Here is an 18,413-nt window from a genome sequence, read left to right as displayed (position 1 = left end):
GAATACAGTTGACAGAAGCTCTTTTTCATCAGTATAACTGTCTTTGCAAAGTAGGGAAAGTTGAACAGATCCCACTGACTTGTGACACAGCCTCCTTTCTGAAGACTTTATACAAGTACTTACATATATATAAGGCACTTTTTACCGTTTGCAGCTGTGTTATTGTGATGATCTCAAATATAAATGAGGCCTTCAAATTAATTGAAATGTGTTTATCAGTTCTTATCAGTTCTTGGCTGTGATTTCATCTGTGATTTCAGACAGGCTGATGCAGGCAATGCCCTCTGAGTCCATCAGACTCAACCACCTCTCCATCAGGGACACCAGAGCAGGGGCCGACGTTCAGGCAGCTGCTGAAGGTCTCTAAGGAGCAGAGCCCACACACAGCCTTTGGGCAGCCTGTGCCGCTGCTTCGCCACTTGCACAGCACAGAAGTGCTGCCTGATATTCTGAGAGATCCTCTTGTATATGTGCCCATTGCCTCTTGTCCTGGCACTGAAAGGAGCCTGGCTCTGTCTTCCTCAAAATCTTTATTTAGGTAAATTAACTGCTAATTCAAAAAATAAAATGAAATTCTTCCTGTCCTTTATGCAGAGGACAGCTTATAGCCTTATAGAGAGCTTGCAGATATTTGCTTTTCTACTGCATTTCTAATACTGTATCCTGCTTTGGTTTTTTTTGTTTTCAGATGGACCCATCTTTTGCTAATTCAACATTCCAGTCCAAAATAACAGAAACAGCTGATATTGTTGTTGGAACATGTTATATGGTCTTCGGTAAGCCTGATTTTATGGTACATATGTTTATAGAACTTTTGTTATGTTTGGTGCAACAAAGAGAAATAAACAACTTCGAAAGTCAGATTTGTTTCTGACAAGAGACAAGCTTCTCTGTATTCTATAAGGGGGAAAAAGCACAGGGTAACATAATTAAGAAGTTTTTATCCTTTGTTTTGTTTTAGGAATAAAAACTGTATTCAATGTTAGGTGTATAAAACTGGACAGGTATGCTAGATTTTGAGACTGGCATTTTTTGGTGTCTGCATAACTGTCACTGCATCTAAATGAGAGTTTTCATTTTCCACACCTTGTTGCAAAACAAAGAACAGTGTATCCTGACTCCTTATAGTATCTGAAGTAAAATAGCAAAAGCTGTAGTCATTACGGGCCTGGATAAGGTGCCAGAAAGATCAGGCTTATGGCCAATGTTTACAGACACTGAGTTAGAAAGTGAGATTTCTGGGAAATGGGCTCTGCTGTTACAGAGGAAGCAATCTCTCCTCCATTGTCCTGGTCCAATTGAGGAAAACAAATTCAGATCTAATCCTAATGGTATTGGTCAATAAACCATGAGTCAGAGGAAAGGAAAGGCAACTCCGACATCTGGAGAGCAATGACTGACCCCTTGGCTAAGGACACAAAGCATGGCTACTGTCTGGTGCTTTGCAAGATGGTGAAAAAATATGTAGAAGTTAAATGAATGCCTTAATAGGAAAGAAAAAAATGCTACTAATATCAACCCTGAAATACGGGACAAATACAAGGTAAATATGCCAACAAAAAATGAATCTGTGACTTCTAATCCCTATCAGCTGTCAATGAATATTGGCATTTTAATGGTTTCAAATATTAGCAAGTTCTTCAGTATGTTCTTTCAATAATGAAAAGTGAATATAAGCCTTACTCCTGTTAGACTGTAGATGTATGCTGACAGTTGACTTCAAGGGGAAACTGTCTGAACAGTGTAGATCAATTTAGAGGGAGAAGTTCTTGAAGTGTTTGCATTCCTGAGTTTGCAGAGCTAGTTCAGCTAACAATAAAGTAATTTCCCAGCAGAAATATCATACTGTATTTCTTCTCCCAGAGATACTTGAATTTTTCTGATGTAGCTTTATTTCAGTTTTTGATATCAACAACAAATAACTGCCTGTTAAAATAGCTAAGATTTCATCTGTACCCACACCATGTACCTCCTCCCTCATATGTGCGCAGCTACTCGTGCAACATGGTGTTCCTCATAACTTTCTTTTAAACTTTCTTTTTCTGAATCCCATGGCAAACAACCACATCCAGATAACTGAGTCACTTGTCAGATTTTCCCCCAGCATCTACTGTCAGCCATGTCAAAGCTCTGAAGAGCTTAAAAAACAGATACAGTGCATTTATAAGACTACAGAAAGTGGCCTGATTCTGACTGAGTACTTGGATCTGTTTGCTGACACCAGCAAAAATGTTGTTATAAATTTATTTGCAAAATTTTTGCACAGTTTCAGAATTAGAATTCAAAAGAAATGGCTTAAAGAGACCAGAAATGGAGATGAATTCAGAATCACTGCCTAACATAACTTGCTAGTCTGACATTTCATTTAAAAGAAAATATCATAGTCTATAGAACTTCTGGAAATTACTTATCTTTTTCCTATGAAAGTGTCATTAAATGAGGCATATTCTCTCATATGTATAAAGAGCCAATGGTTTGTGCTGTAGGTATCTAGGCAACTTGCTAAACTCAATTTCTGTATCTATGCTTACCTGCATTCTACAGGTAAAACAATATTTTTTCCATAGCCAGAACAAACAGGTCCACAAAAGCACTTGGGCTCTTCTCAGTGGCTTAACTTTACGCTATATTAATGATAGGATCCTTCAGTTCACTAGGCATGCCTGAAATTCTCCTTTCTGACTGCTTTCTCATCTTCCGAAATTGTCTAAATTTCATAGGTTTTAGTGGGTACTTTAAAGGTAAGGAGTGAGTGGCTTGTCCTCTGTTGTCTAATGTTGTAGCTCTGTTGTCCATTTGTAGCTTTTTTAAGTTTCTTGGCAGTCTCCTACTGGAAGTGCTACTCCCAGAGAAAATTGTTGCATCTGCACTTAGTAAAAACATTACTTAACTACATTTTTCTCTTTCATGTATTAATCAACATTCTTGCTGTATTATTTGTTACTACTAGAAACTATAACAGGCACCTCTGAGAGGTCTCAAAAAGAGAAAGGAAGGGCTACCAGATGGAGAACTGTAGACCTGAAACTGGGGAAACACTAACAGCATCACTTGAGTAACATCTCTGACTTAATAGTAAAGCATTTTTTGACAGGTCATTTAGTGGATAAAATTCAATTAAAGACCGATGGCCACTCTCATACTATTGGTTACCTCTCTGTAGATAGATTAGACAAAACAGGAAGGATAGTAAGGAATTTCTAAAAATATTTGAAATATAAAGATGAGACAGTCACAAACGTAATAAAGGAGACAAGTTAATCTAATAAATAACTACAATGGCTACTATGCTGGCTGTGCTAATACATCATTCCTGTGCAGGAAAATAAAAGATGGATGAAGTAAATGTTTCATAGAATTGTTTGAATTGGATAGGACCCTTGAAGATCATTTGGTCTGACTCCCTTGCAAAGAACAGGGACATCTGCAGCTACGTTGACCTTGAACGTCTCCAGGGATGGGGCATCCACTGTCTCTTTGGGCAAGCTGTTCCAGTACTTCACTGCCCTTACCATAAAAATCTTTTTCCTTATATCCAAGCTAGTTCAATTCTAGATTCTACAGTCAATTCTAAATCCTTGTTGTATGTTTCTCTGCAGGAATATGCTCCTTGTGTGGGAACAGTATTCTCCTTTATGTCTCCTACAAGAAAAAACATTTGTTGAAACCAGCAGAATACTTCATTATTAATCTTGCCATCAGTGACCTTGCAATGACACTGACTTTGTACCCACTAGCTGTAACCTCCAGCTTTTCACACAGGTTTGTTCACTATGCACATGATATTTAACACCCTCTGCAGGCTTTGGAGGTCTGTGCCTGTGAGGAAGACTAAATTACTCTGCTACTTCTCTTGTAATAGTTGAAATTAATTGGAGGGACTGAGAGGAGTATGCTATGTTAGTGGCAGATATGTGGGCTATTGGTGTTAATGTTCATATCTATTTGAGATTACTGTAATCTGGATTTCTGCGGGGTTGAGAGGCTGCAAAGATTTTGTTCTAAGCATCCTCTACATACTGCATTTATTCTTCATGGGCAGTGATGGTGAAATGTTTTTTTTTTTCCTCTTAATTTGTGCAGTAAAATTTGGTAGCATGAGAATAAAATGGAATGCATTTGTTATGCCTAAATTTAAAAATATTTTAAGCCAACACTCTGAATTTAGAACTTTCCAATTCCTTTCCCACTTCTTTCCTCTTTATCCACATGAATTCAATCAACAATCACTGTTACACATCTGATTTTTGTGATCTTCTTTAAAGCTTGGTTAATATGTTGCTAATTATGCTAAGTGGAGTCTGTCTTCACAATCTTTTGATTACTACTACCACAAATCTTGTGTATTTCTGAGTAGAAAATGAGGAGATGCAGTGATTCAGATCAAATTCCTCTTTCTCTGGAAAACCTTCACAACAAAATTTGTTGTTTTGATGAAACATAAATATAAAAAAAATACCTAAAGAAGTATTAACTTATAACCTTGGCCTACTATGATGAGAAGTTTGATTTTTTTTTTTCTTTTCAGAATCTTTATAATTAAAACAGTGCTTTGTTTCTTAAAAATAAAAAGGCTTAAGTGTGAATCATAATACTAAGGGAAGATGTGACCACTGTGCTGGCTGTAAGATTTTTCGACTGAGAGCCTCTTCTGTAGTTGATTACCAATCAGCAAATAATTTGATAATGCAAGCTTATTTATTTACTTTTAAGAAAACAGCTATAAATGTATTTCTACAATTTTGTATTATGCTTGAAAAAGAAGGATAGCATCTAACTGTCAATTTCATGTTTATTTGCTAGGTGGTTGTATGGGAAACACATTTGCCTGTTCTATGCATTCTGTGGGGTATTCTTTGGGATCTGCAGTCTGTCGACACTGACATTACTGAGTGTTGTGTGCTGCCTCAAAATTTGCTTTCCAGCTTATGGTGAGTTACTGTTTTTGTCTAAGATCTCCATTTTTCATGTGAACATAGATGATCATTTCCAAGTTTTGTATCCTAGAGACTACTTTTATAGCAGAGCTCTTTTACATCTGGTCAAACAACGCGTTTTTCCTCTGATCATTAAGATCTAACTATAACAGCTATTGCCCATCTTGCAAAATTATATGTGCAAGTAATCACTCTAAATCTCTTTTCATTCTGGGTGTCAATTTGGTGGCATGAAATGAGTTCTGAGCTGAAAGCAGGGCTAGCCTGAGTAAATGAATGTTTTCAGAGTTCATTGCTACATTTAGATATTTAGTCATTTAGATTTATGTTGATATAACAACTGGTGCTATTCCTCTTTCTGCCAACCTCTATTCCAAATAACATCCTTACTTTTTAACAGAACTTCACAATCAATAAAAAGTCAGACTAAAAGGATCAGTGAGTTTTGGCAGACAGACTGAGTTACTTAAGAGAAAAGTGCTAGCTGGTTAATGGTTTTGAGCATCTGAGGAATGCAGATCATAGGAATTCTAAATGCTGATTTAGCAGCTGAACAATTTGGATCAAATATAAATACTGCTACAGATTAAATTTTTCTGGTACACCATTCATCTGGCAACACATCCCTCATGTTCTGTAAGTCTTACATTTTAGGGGTAATACTTTTTGCTTATCTGTTACAGTGAGGCCCTCTGTTGTGGTTGAGAAGCAAGCAGCTGCAAGTAGGGAAATGTAGAGCTAATAGTGATTTAAAGACAATCTAATTGTCACCTTTACCCACTTGCTTTCTCAGCACAGCATAGGTCAATCTTCAAGTACAGACTTGCATTTAAATATTTTTCTGTTTTAGTAAATATCTTCATATATTTATTTATATCTTTTACATTTCTCAAGAGCTCAGATTTCAGCAGTGTTTCCATATAGTTTTATAAGACATGCCTTTTTTTTTTTTTTTAAATAGTGTGTGTGTAAATTTGGAAGCGTGACCTGGGAAACAAAGTCTTCTTTAGAGCATTCACACAAATCTTTAAGATCTGTTATTATAGTAAAAACTCATTTTTTCTTTTCCCAAAGTTATGCATTATTAATAATATTAACCCTAAGTCAGGAAATAAATACATTTCTGCTGAGAGTTTTGTTTGAGAGTTTTTCTAAACTACTGTTTGAATGGAGGGTACAGTTACACCTTTGTCCTGCTTCCTTATTTAAAAAAAAGTAGTCCTGATATGCACTTCTTGTAAAGACTCTGAAAGTTGTGTCCAAAAAAATACCAAGACTTATCTTAGTCTTGGTCCAGTCATATTGCAACTCTGAAGTTTGCAGTCCATTGTGAGTTCTACTTGTATAGCAAGGCTCCATTGTACTGTTGTGCTCTTCAAAATGCTTGAATTTTGTGTTTAAAACAAAAACCCAACCTGACGTCTTATTCAGATAGAAAAAAGAATGAGAGTTTCTTTTAAGTGTAATGGCTGGTGTACTCTGTGGATCAATTACTTGTGTTTAGTTGTTTTGCAGACAATATTTTGAGAAGCATTCTGTAGGTTACAGAGTATTATTCCTGAGAGAAGGAAAAAAGAAAAAAAGGAAATGTCCAGTGGGCAATACAAGATCCTCTCAATCGACCTTTGACTTGTTCAGTTAACTGGAGCTTACAGTACTGCTGTGTGCTGGTCTTCACTGATTGTTTTGTGTCTTCCAGGCAACAGGTTCAGGAGAAAACACAGACAAATATTGATAGCCTGTGCTTGGACCTATGCAGCAATATTTGCCTGTTCACCCCTTGCTCACTGGGGAGAATATGGAGAGGAGCCCTATGGCACAGCTTGCTGCATTGACTGGCAATCCACCAATGTAGAAGTCATGTCCATGTCTTACACTGTCGTTCTTTTTGTTTTCTGCTTTGTTCTCCCCTGCGGAGTAATTCTCACATCCTACTCACTTATTCTGGTAACTGTGAAAGAATCCAGGAGAGCAGTGGAGCAGCATGTCTCTGGTCCCACCAGGATAAACAACGTGCAAACCATTACTGTCAAGGTATCTAAAAGTTAGTCTTTGACAAACTGTTTTTGCTGCAATTGGGCAGCACCATTCAAAAAACAAAAAAATTCCAGAGAAGAAAATAAAGAAGGAAAATTCAGTCCTTACTGCATTTTCACTTCAGAAAGCAGAATTGTCTTGTGCAGTTTCGCTCTATGGCAATGAATTGCTAAACACGCAAGTAATACAGCTGCTTCTGGGGGATGATAATTAAGTTCACCTTAAGCTTCCTTGTTGGTGAAAACTGAGAGTTAATACTTTTCCTTAAAGAAATTATTTGGAACATTTCTGTAAAAAATCTAGACTTTTAAATGCCTTGAAAATGATTGAACATGGAGTGAAACTTGGAAATAGTAAATGAAACAGTAAGTGCTTTACAGTACAAAAGACTCTGCCTTTTCAGATATCAGTGATAAGAATAAGGAACTTTTCTTAACAGTGAATCCCTAGTGCTGGGTCTTGGTGTTCAGGCTTTCTTTTTGATATTCCCAAAATACTTTATTTCTCCATGTTTGTGAGGTCTCCCATAATCAGCCTCTTTTTAGCTTCTACTATTTTGCATTTCCCTGGAGCCTATTTTATTAAAGCTTTACAGTCGCTCCCTCTTGTAGTAGACCTTCAAAAGCCATTTCACACAGAAGTGTATCTATTTATACTCTAAAATCGATGTCAGTAGGAACTCTGTCAGGCGTTGACAGCAAAGTGTGCATCTAGTAATATCATTTAATATAATCCTGGTAATGCCATCTCCGATTGAAAAAAAGGTTGGAGCCCTCTCTGGAGGAGAGTTTCAGCCTTATGCTAAGCATGCACCATTGTTTATGAAAGTCATGATGTTTCTGAGTGAGTGAATTCTGTTTGCCCAGTTACAGACATTTCATGGGATCCATTATCATTAAAGACTGTTAAAAATAGAAACAAAATCAAATTCATTTCTGTATAACTGAACACAGGACAAAAGTCACATAACAGTGTATCTTCATAAATACTTTTTGAACCAAAGGCTTTTCGGGTTTGTATTTCACTGGCTCATAGAGCAAAATTAAATCTAGTCACAGAATTTGTTCTGGATATTTGTTTCTTGCTGCCAAACTGCATTCCAGGAAGCAAATAAATAAACTAAACAATAAATATACTGTATTGTGAGTAGCTTTGCATTAGGTGTAGTTCATTCTGTAGACAATATGCTTCTTGAAAGCACAGAGAATGTTACTTCTTGATTCTGTTAATTGTGTCTAATCTTTGTCTTTTCTTTATTTCCATGAACCCTTCTCTAATTTCTCTCATTATTTCTACATGCTAAGTATTCTTTCTTATCAACTTTCTTTTTGGAGTCTGCTTGCCTTTATATTTTCACTGTTTTTGGGAATGTTTTTGAGATGTGCTTCTACACAGACCATCTGCTTTCTCTTTTCCATGTTAACAAGTTTGAACTCTCTGACATCTCTCTTCGAATTACCAGAATAGCTGCTCTAGACATCTTAGTCTGTCTGGTCTGGCTCTTTGAGTTTCTTGGTTTTAATCTTTGTGGGAAATGATATCCTCCTGTCTATGGCACGGTTTTGTAACCTAAATATCCTCAATACAAGCAGTTTAAGAGCCAAGGAGTATTCTCTTGTCTTACCTACTTGTTATTTGCAATAACCCTTAGATGAAACATTTTCCTACTAAAGCTTTTATGTATTTCCCCACCTCAAATCCAAATTTGCAGTACATATTTGTTTTCTGACATCTTTCACTGAACTGCAGGATACAATCCCTTAATTCTTTAACTTTTAATACTCTTCATAGCTTAATTGACTAATCTTCGTCAATGAGACTTAGATTCTGCTTACTCTATAGGCTTGTAAATGCTCAAAAATGTCATGCATATTTTGCTCAGCATTACTTGTCATTCTTATGAGTTCCTTCTAATAAAAACTGGAAAAATGAGTACAGTCTTCTCCATCACTTCCTTTGTGATGTTAACACAACCTCATTCTGAAATACCATATAGGTTAATGCTGGTATGATGCTGGATCACTAGGAATATTGCTTGCCATCTACTGACAAGTATTTATTCTTTATCATCTCTAATTTTTTAGTTATTTATTTTTATCTACTTTTTTATCCTGGGAACTGCTTTGGTCTTCACTTTTAGATTATATAGTCTTTGGCAAGGGTTGCTCTGAAACTACTTATCTGCAGATGTCTCACCCTGAAATAATAATCCAAAAAATAAGTAGTTTAACATAAATAATAATCTTTTGGAGACATTTGATAGAGGGATGATTTAAGTCAAACTCATAAGAGCAGAGAAGAGAAAAGAGGACTCCTTTAGGTTTATTTTTTGCTTAGGAAATTCTGCAAAAGCAAACCATCCCAAATACATCAATGTTGTGGTTAACTTGGAATGATTATTTGTTGAACTGTAAATCTTCCAGCTGGAAGAATTGCAGTTTCTGTCAGTTTAGTGGCAATTTTAAGCTCATTCTTCTTCTGATCTTACCATACTGCCTCTGAAATCAAGGAATTGTTACTTAGGAGTCTTAGTCAGATCTGACCTCTACCCCTGATCCAACTTCAGCTGAAGAGCTTGAGTGTTGCGTGTTAGTCTTGAAAAACTAAATCCAGAAAGTGATCTGGTTGCTTAAAGCAAGACTTAAACCGTTACAAAAGTCTAAGCCCACATATATGATCCCTAAAGCTTGGCAGCTGATGCTTCAAGGTTCCAAGTAATTGCTGTTGATAGGTTCCTCTGTTACTGAAAGCATTTCTGTGGTTCCTGCAGTTTGCTTTAATCTATATTGCTCTGTACACTTAGCTGCTACCTCTTCACTAAGCCATGTAAGTGTAACTAGGTCATAGCATCAAGTTCAGTCCTACATTGATGTATTTGTTGGTTTTAGTAGTAGTTGAATTTTTTTTTTTTTAATAAAAAAGAGCAATAAAATGCAGATAGCATTCATTATTACTAACGTACTTGCAGCGTTAAAAGATCTATCTGTTAGGCTTACTTCTGTGCTACTTTAGAATGACAATAGCAAGATTTTTAGAAAATCAAATGCGAGATGTCTAGTGCTATTAGTGTTTTTGTGCTCATGAGTTTACAAGGTTGGCTAACTACTGAAATTGCTTTTATTATTATAGAGTACCATAAATATCAATTAAAATGCATACAGAGGATGCTGTTCTCATCTGCTTTCTTCACAAGTGCATGAGTATGTCAGTTTCTGGACAAAGCAGGCTCTTAAGCATACAGATGAAGCCGATAAACATTATGAATGCAAGCTGAGACGTAGAAAATTACCACTTCTTCAGGAGTTCCTTGGGATTAAGCAGTTTCAGAAACACATCCAAGTTCCTCCTGTATGTTGCATGAGAAAAAACGCTGGGAGTGTAACTTCACATCTCACCAAATATTTGTCCAAATATCATCTCCCAATGCTTCACAGCACACTAAGATTAAAGTCACAAAGGGATAGACCTTTAGCCTGGGAAGTCGTGTTCAATTTTTTGTTCTAATTCAGACTTTATGTATGCCTTTGGATAGATATTATAGCGTGTAACTATTATTCCTTTGAGGTTGTAATTTGTGATGGATTTGAAGCATAAGATTTAAAATACTGAAATATCATTTGGTAGACTGGAAGGCTGAAAAATTTGCATTGTTTCATATTCAAAATTGTTTATTGAGGAAACAGTATTTGATTTTGTTCTTAACATGAAATACAATGATTGGCAGAGAAACAACAAAATATACACATCCTGGAGGTTAAGAAGGCTTAAACTGGGCTTCTACAATACTTTTAAAAAATCCTAATTAAATTATTTATCACTAAGATTTCTTACCACACAAAAAAACTGAGGTTGTTACACTCTTCTGAAACTGGAAGCACATCCACTGTTACAGATTTGAAAACTGCAGCTAGTTACAGCTGAGGAGACCTATGAACTTAGCGTGAAATACAGTGGAAATAAAACTGGATAAATGTTGCTCTTCAAAGATGACCTATGGTTTAGAATACATGATCCCAGGCTTGAAAGCTTCATTGCAGTGGATAAACCTACTCCTGACGTTAAAGGCACGTTATGGCTGTTCAATCCCTCTCTTGATTTTCTTTACTTCAAATAAATGCTTAGTTTTCAGGTGCAGCAACATTACAATTTGTTGCAGGCATTTCAAAGCCATTTAGGGTTTAGTGGTCAGCGTGCTGCTTCTGAACGTTGGATTTGCCACTGTGAAGGGAGAGCACCTGCGTGAAGCCACAGTCTTAATTCCAAACATACAGTTGCATTAATTACAGTCTTGGCTATATATCGATTCAAGGTGGAGGCAGCTTTCTGACAAGTACAGGAGAACATGGTTAACCTACTAAATCAGTGCTAAATGTGTCTTGTGTTCAAGGATTGCTGTGATGAAATACAGGCATTTCATTTGGAGAGAAGGTGAAATTGAGATTCTGTTGTGGTAATATAGACAATCACATTTATGATTGGCTTTTACTTTTGTGTGGCATAAAAATTTATAATTACTAGTGGAAAGCTCAAAAACATGTGCTTTTAAGTGCCTATGTGAACATGGCTCAGTTAAAAAAACAAAACCAACCAACCAACCAAACTCTTCCAGAATACTATAGACCTCCCAGGAAAAGCTGATTTCATTTGTCTGTGCTCATATAAGAGTAATTCATTTATAGTGAGTATAAAACCCCTAGGATTTACAGATCTAAATGACCCCCAAAATTGCCAGGTATTTTAGGCAATTTTTTTCATTATTATTTTTAAATTTGGAAGTTTTGCAGATCAGGGGTGTGAGGTGGCCTCTAATCATCTCCCAGGTTATCAAACTTCTGCTTGTTGAAATACCATTTTAAGTCCTTTCCTTCTGGTGTAAGTTGTTTTTGTCAGCTGCTTTTCAGATTCTGCCGTTGTAACTTCAGGATATTTTGCATGGTGAAATTGCAATATACTTTGGCTTTACAGGTCAACAAACTGCCAGTCTGCAGAGTGTTTAGCTGGCTAGTTTTATTATTTTTGTGTATAGAGAAATCCTGCCAGATTGGAAGTTAGGGCTGATATTTCCCTTACTGTTGAGAACTGGAGCAAGGTTGAACTACCAAACCAAGGCTATTGCAGCAATCCTAATTAGCCACAAGACTGACACTCAGGAACCATTCTTGCTTTGCCTGGTGCTTAGCTCATTATCTTCTGTCTCTTGCATATTTGTATCTGGGCTCTGGTATGTTTGTTTTTTTTTTTCTTTCTGAATGCTCAGTGAGACAATTTGCCATTTTCAATTGAAGGCTTCTGCTCTTGCAGGCTTTTGAAGAAGGTGCTACTAAAGGAGGTTAGCCTAGTTGGTCTGCCAGGCTGGATGTGTGTGACACGTGCAGTCTTCAAGGACCCAGATGTTGAGTTCAGGCTCTGTGCTACCTGACCCTAACATAAATTCAGTGAGCAGAGGGGAGAGGTGATGTGTAGAGCCTGTACTACTCTTTATGAGTCACTGTGGGGAGCAGGAAGCATCTTAGCAGTGGCTGAGGGATGAGCTGGCAGGCCTGGGGTTCTGAAAGGCTGGCTCAAAGGGCAAGGAGCATTTCCTCCTGTGTGCTCCGTGCCAGCGATGCTAGTTGGTTCAGAGTAGCATCCTCCGTCCTTTTCATGCGTTACTGAAATGACTGCGCTTCTCAGAAACTTTGGATAAGTAGTTGTTTCTCTATGGCACACTTTATTGTACCTTGCTCTGGGGTGTGCAGCTCCCTGGTATTTTAAGAGGACACTAAAAGAATGATATAGTGACATCTCTATATTCTTTTGTATTTTAATGAAAAATGGTGAGGGCAGCATCCAGAGTTAGATGAGCTCTGCAGGTGTAAGCCACCATGAGGGGATCTGGCCCCAAATCTAGCACTAACTCCCCAGCAGAAACCAGATTTTCCTCACCCTTGTGCTTTCAATGGCCCTAGGGCAGTGCAAAAGGAGGCTGTGTTTATTCAGTATTTCATTCATCATAATTCTGTATGTATGTATCTGTGATTCTGTATACTGGCCCATCCACATAGTGACCAAGTTATTTTATGAAGCAAGAGCTATGGATTTTACTGAAGATACATAGCTGCTGTATGTATTTTAAATAAAAACTGATGCTATATTAGCACATTGTTTTTACAGAGAGCTGTAGCCAATATGTGTTAGCCTGAGCACAGGAGAGGGGTTATCCCTTACGTGTACTTTTTGTAAGCTGTGTGCTGAAGATTAGACTCACTTAAAAAATAGAAAGCAACCAAAATAATTTGGGCAATTGGATAGAATTAAGAATGTTTTTAATCATATTTTAGCAAGACAGCTGAAGAATTGCCATCATATTGCACAACTCAGTACTGTGAAGTTGAGCAGATATCATGAGACTGTCTTAAATACAAAACAAAAGGTGAACAAAATAATGCCAGGCTGCTTGAAAACAGCCCAGCCAAAAGTCTGTTCCAAGTCCCTGAGAGAAGGGTGATTACTGGAAAGAGGCCCATTGACTTGTTTGGGAACAAACATCAATATGAATTAGGTGGGGATTTATTTCTTTGAGTCATGGTACTGTAACAGTATTTTACCATTTTTATTTTAATTTTTATTATTTGGTGCTTTGTTGATTAAAGGGAGGAGTAAAATTCACAGCATGAATTTTCAAAACTTAGCCCATGAATCTCTCATCTCTTTTTCTACTTGCTCCATTTTAGCAATGCACTGGTTCCCTGGTTTATTATTTTACAGAAGAAGAAATAGAGGTTGTAATAGTCCCTTGAGGCATACAAATATTTGAATCAAAGGAATTAATTTGCTGTTTATAAGCATGCATTTGGACAAATCTCAGATTTTGAAAACAGTTCCACACTCCCTTTCAGAAACAATTCTTAGGAACGACTTCTATTCTCAGAAGAATAGTTTCACACATAGCAATTACTGTAAAAGTGAAAGGAAAGAAAAAAAGATTTTTCTAATGGCTTTCTCACTGCCTCATCTATGGGGTCTGATCTAAAACTAATACCTCCAATTTTATTATGCTGGCCCAGTATGTCAGGGGCAGATGTTGGTGATGTGACAGTAGGGGTTGAACCTTTCCACCAGTATTCCATTACATTTTGTTACTGTGTGACAGATGGCAGCAGAGGCTCAGTTTGACACAATGGTGTCTGATACAGAAGTGTGAATGTGGAATTGAATTCTTCCATGTGAAAAAAAATGTCACCTACTGACATTCATCATTGCTGAACTTTTATGGAGACTGGACAGTGGATGTGAGTTCAGTGAGATGGTGGGTGATGCATTTCAGCAGTGGCAATGGTGACAGTCGGTTTATTTGCCTGCAAAAGCATCAAGGTATCCTTCCTTGTATTTCTTGTGAATGCTCATTATTTTGCTTTATAATTGCCTCACCAACACTCTCCTCTTTTATTCTACTCATGAAAATCTTGATGTTTTTTTCCATCTCACCAGTCTAACCATCTCATCCCATCTAACCAGTGATGCTGACATCACTGGTTAGACCACTCCTCATACTTCTTACTGTGGGGAGAGTATCAGGTGCTGTGCAGGCACTTTAAACTCAAGACATTTCAATATGTGGCATGACAATAGCAATAAAGTCTCTTTCTGGATGCATCTATGCATACGCATTGTTGATATGCTCAAGTATCTCAAATAAGTTTCCTTTTGTTCAGGTGCACTTCACTTAAAATTAGGTGTCTTAAGTTCATCCTTGAACTTGACAGTGACAAAGACCTGAAAGCCATCCATCACATTCTATTTTAGACATATATCTTTGTACGATATCACTTGCTTTCTCTTTCCTTTGACATTATGTAGAACCTTTACTGGCTTTGGCTTAGAACAGAAGTTTTGGATAGCCAAAGTTATGCAAGATGAATGTTTTTGTTTTAAATGCTGTACTGATGCCTTCGGGGAACTTGGCTGAGAGCTCCTTAAAAGTACGCGCCAAATGCCTTCTCACAGAAACAAAGCAAAACCTATTGCAATCTTGAAGATTAATTGCTACCATAAATAAGCCATCTGGGAAATGAACCAATCAATTCTAATATCCATTTCTTCTTAATGTGACTCTAAAGGGCCGAGGCATATTGCTTACCACAGAAACTGCTTTTTGTCTCAGCCTTTTATACTGGCCATGGATAGTTCAGAATCACAAAATCAACGTGGTGCTGGCTTTTCCACAGGTAGAACCAGACCTTCAGCTAATGTAATGAAATAGAGCACTGCAGAAAGAAAAATCAAGTTAATCCCATCGTATGTCTTTGCCTTTTTTTAACTAGTCTTATTCTATCAAAATGTCTTGTTTCTCAATTCTGCCATATTTAGCTTTGGAATTCAGGTGAACCAGTGGTTACTACCAATGAAAGGGAAATTTCTTCTACAGAACTATTGGAGTGAATTATTTCCTAGAGACATATGCAAATTCGTGAACAGATTTTAGCCTGATAGCCAAAACAGTCACCACAGACATTCCTCATCAAACTTGTGTTATATGTTTCTTGATAATTGCCATACGTTTCTTCTTGCAAAATAAAGTCTGTGAAACTACTAAAGTCAGGGAGAAAACAATGGCATTTTGAGTGGTTTTCTATGCCTTAAAAGAGTCTTATGTGCCTTCTGCTTGTGTTCAGCTCTCAATGCCCGTCTCAGACTCGCACTGAGTACGATCATGCAATCTCTCACAATCAAAAAACCTACAATTTTTGCAACCTTTAATCTACAGCCAGTATCTCACTGAGAAAAGTGTTAGATTTGCAGTTAATGGAGTTAGTTAGCAGCTCTGTACTCACACTTGCAGAGGGCAGCTCAGGCAGGTGGCACAATTAGCAGCTGAAACAAAAGTACTTCCTTTATCTGTTTTTTTATATCTGATACTACTCTAAAGGGAATACATTCTCTACTATCTTCCTCATTTGTAAATATGTACTTTTGGCAAACATGGACTTCTGAAGCTCCTTCAGAAGCATGAATATTCTTACTTCTGTCTGTAAAATGTACATGTACTTCACTTATAAAACAGGCCTAGAATGATGCCCTGGATGTTCATCTGCCTGTACAAGCTTACAGTTTAGTTTAGATTTCCCAGAGTTTACTATAAACCCAATATTTATTGTTTCATTTCACACATCTCTGTGATAATTTATACCAAAAAAACTTTTTTTTAATGCCTTTGTCAAGCTTTTTTTGATAAAGCTTAGTAGCACACATAATTTTGAGATAGAGGTTAATTTAAATTCATTAGTTTGATTCACCTTCATGATTAATCTGCTTTTTGGCTGCTGTATGTCTGCACATGACTCCAGTTGAGTACAAACAAAAAAATTATGGAAGACTTTCCCTAGTCAGGAAAACTAGCATTGCTTGTGAACTAGAAAGTAGATACAAACAACTTTGCAATACAGTCCAAAGTTTCCTCAGAATGGTATCTTTTGTTTTTTTTATGATGTATTTTATTTTGGTATAGTAAGTATTTTAGTGATAGTTCAGTGAAGAAGAAATGGAATGTAAAAGCTGATATGTTTTAACTCTAGAAGTTATAATCAGAACTAAGTCTCAGTCAGAATTAAGTTGCCAGACAAATACGTGTTTGGAGAGCAGTTGAGATATACTGGGAGGACTAAGCAAGTAGTGTTTTATTCATATACTATTTCAGCAGCTATTTTTCTCATGCATGCAATTTTTTAATTCACTGCTTTCTCTCTCTCTCTTTTTTTTTTTTTTTTTTTTTTTTTTTTTTTGTCTACCAGCTGAGTATTGCCATGTGCATTGGATTTTTTGCTGCTTGGAGCCCTTATGCCATCATTGCCATGTGGGCAGCTTTTGGATCGATAGATAAGATTCCTCCTTTAGCCTTTGCTATTCCAGCTGTCTTCGCAAAGTCTTCCACTCTCTACAATCCCATTATCCATCTTCTTCTGAAGCCCAATTTCCGAACTATCGTTGCCAAAGATTTCACAGTTCTCCAACAGTTATGTGTCAGGTGTTGCTTTTGTGTCAAGGAGCTGCAGACCTACAGATCAACTTTCAACACTGGCTTGAGAACATTTAAGGGCAAAAATGAATCCAGCTGTAATGCTCTTCCGATTATGGAAGGATGTTCTTATTTCCCCTCTGAAAAGGGCAGTCATACTTTTGTATGCTTTAAAAGCTATCCAAAATGCTGCCAGGAGAGGTTTAGCACAATGAGATGTCACCCTCAAGAATGTGAGTCCTTGGAAAATGACCTTCAAGTGAAAGTGACGCAGGGCAGTAGGAATTCAATGAAGGTGGTTGAGCAGGAAGAAAAAAGCACTGAACTTGAAAACCTGGAAATCACCTTGGAAGCAGTACCTGTGCACTGTACATTTACAGATCTCTAGAGCTGCTTATATGAAACAATCTGGCAGTAATGTTGTTATACTGGATTTATGAATGTAACTTCTTTGGAAAAGCCATTCTATTATCCCATTTTGTACACTTCTTCCATTGTTGTACACATCTTCCTCCTCTTTCTATTGCACTCTTTGATGGCACACATGCTGCAACATGGACATGCTATAAATGTGTGACTCTTGCCATGCTTACTTAAGTGTATTGTGATAAATGAATTCACAGCAAACACTACATCAGACAAATCCTCTCTGCATGTTGCAACTTCTGTGTACTCCATTCTCAAGAGAACACACTAAATAACTCTGTGGAGTTATTACCCCTTCTAGTCTTTATGTATTTTATATCCTGTGTGTTTAGAACAAATAACTCAATGTAGAGTTTTAAAAGAGTGATCTCATGATGTTTTACTTGTTATAACAACTGAAAATGGAAATATCAACTGAAATGCCTCATTTCCAAGAAGGGATGCCAAATGGCCACATCCTGTATTTCCTGGGAGTCACAGGCTGCTTGGAGATGAACAGGCAGGTTCTGACCACATTCCACATGAATGAAATCACAATATATCTGGTAATTTGAAGATTGTTTTTTGCCTTTTTGGCATAATTTGAGAGGAAGTTGCTGTAAAACATTATTTGTTATGCCCAGTTTTCTCTGTTGGACATCAGCATTAGGATGGCAAAGACCTGGCCCAGAAATATCGTAATGGGCAAGAATCTTGACCAGTGTAGAGGTTTTCAAGGCATTACAGAAAACACATCCTCTACAGTCAAAAGTACTGTCTCTTCAAGGACCAAGAAGAAGCAATCAGAAAAGGCAGCAGGAGTTCAAATACTTAGAAAGTCCTTTCAGTGTGTGATTTCTCCAAGGCTTCCTAAGACACATGGACCCAAGTGGGAACCTACTCCTGCAGGAATTCCTGCACCATCAATGCAACTTGTCACTGAGGTCAGTGACGTAGGATCCAGCTTTGAGAACTTCAGGTTATGCTGAAATTTTCCAGTGGTGGATCAATGCAAAACAGGACTGGAAGTGATGTTCAAA

The 18,413-nt window shown here is 37.1% G+C and overlaps 1 protein-coding gene across 1 annotated transcript; it reads left to right on the top strand.

The window, feature by feature from the left end:
- Positions 1–688: 688 nt before the first annotated feature.
- LOC122179395 (opsin-5-like) lies at positions 689–17,356 on the top strand. Its single transcript, XM_042870228.1, has 5 exons — positions 689–776; positions 3,600–3,762; positions 4,804–4,931; positions 6,637–6,971; positions 16,745–17,356. The coding sequence occupies exons 1-5, from the start codon at positions 689–691 to the stop codon at positions 17,354–17,356; spliced, it is 1,326 nt and encodes a 441-aa protein (XP_042726162.1).
- Positions 17,357–18,413: the final 1,057 nt, after the last annotated feature.

Source organism: Lagopus leucura, unplaced genomic scaffold, assembly GCF_019238085.1.
Source record: "Lagopus leucura isolate 7727_CA_CO unplaced genomic scaffold, USGS_WTPT01 Super-Scaffold_100002, whole genome shotgun sequence".
NCBI lineage: Eukaryota > Metazoa > Chordata > Aves > Galliformes > Phasianidae > Lagopus > Lagopus leucura.
The sequence above is the reverse complement of the archived record's forward strand: the minus strand, read 5'-3'. Positions and strand labels throughout refer to the sequence as shown.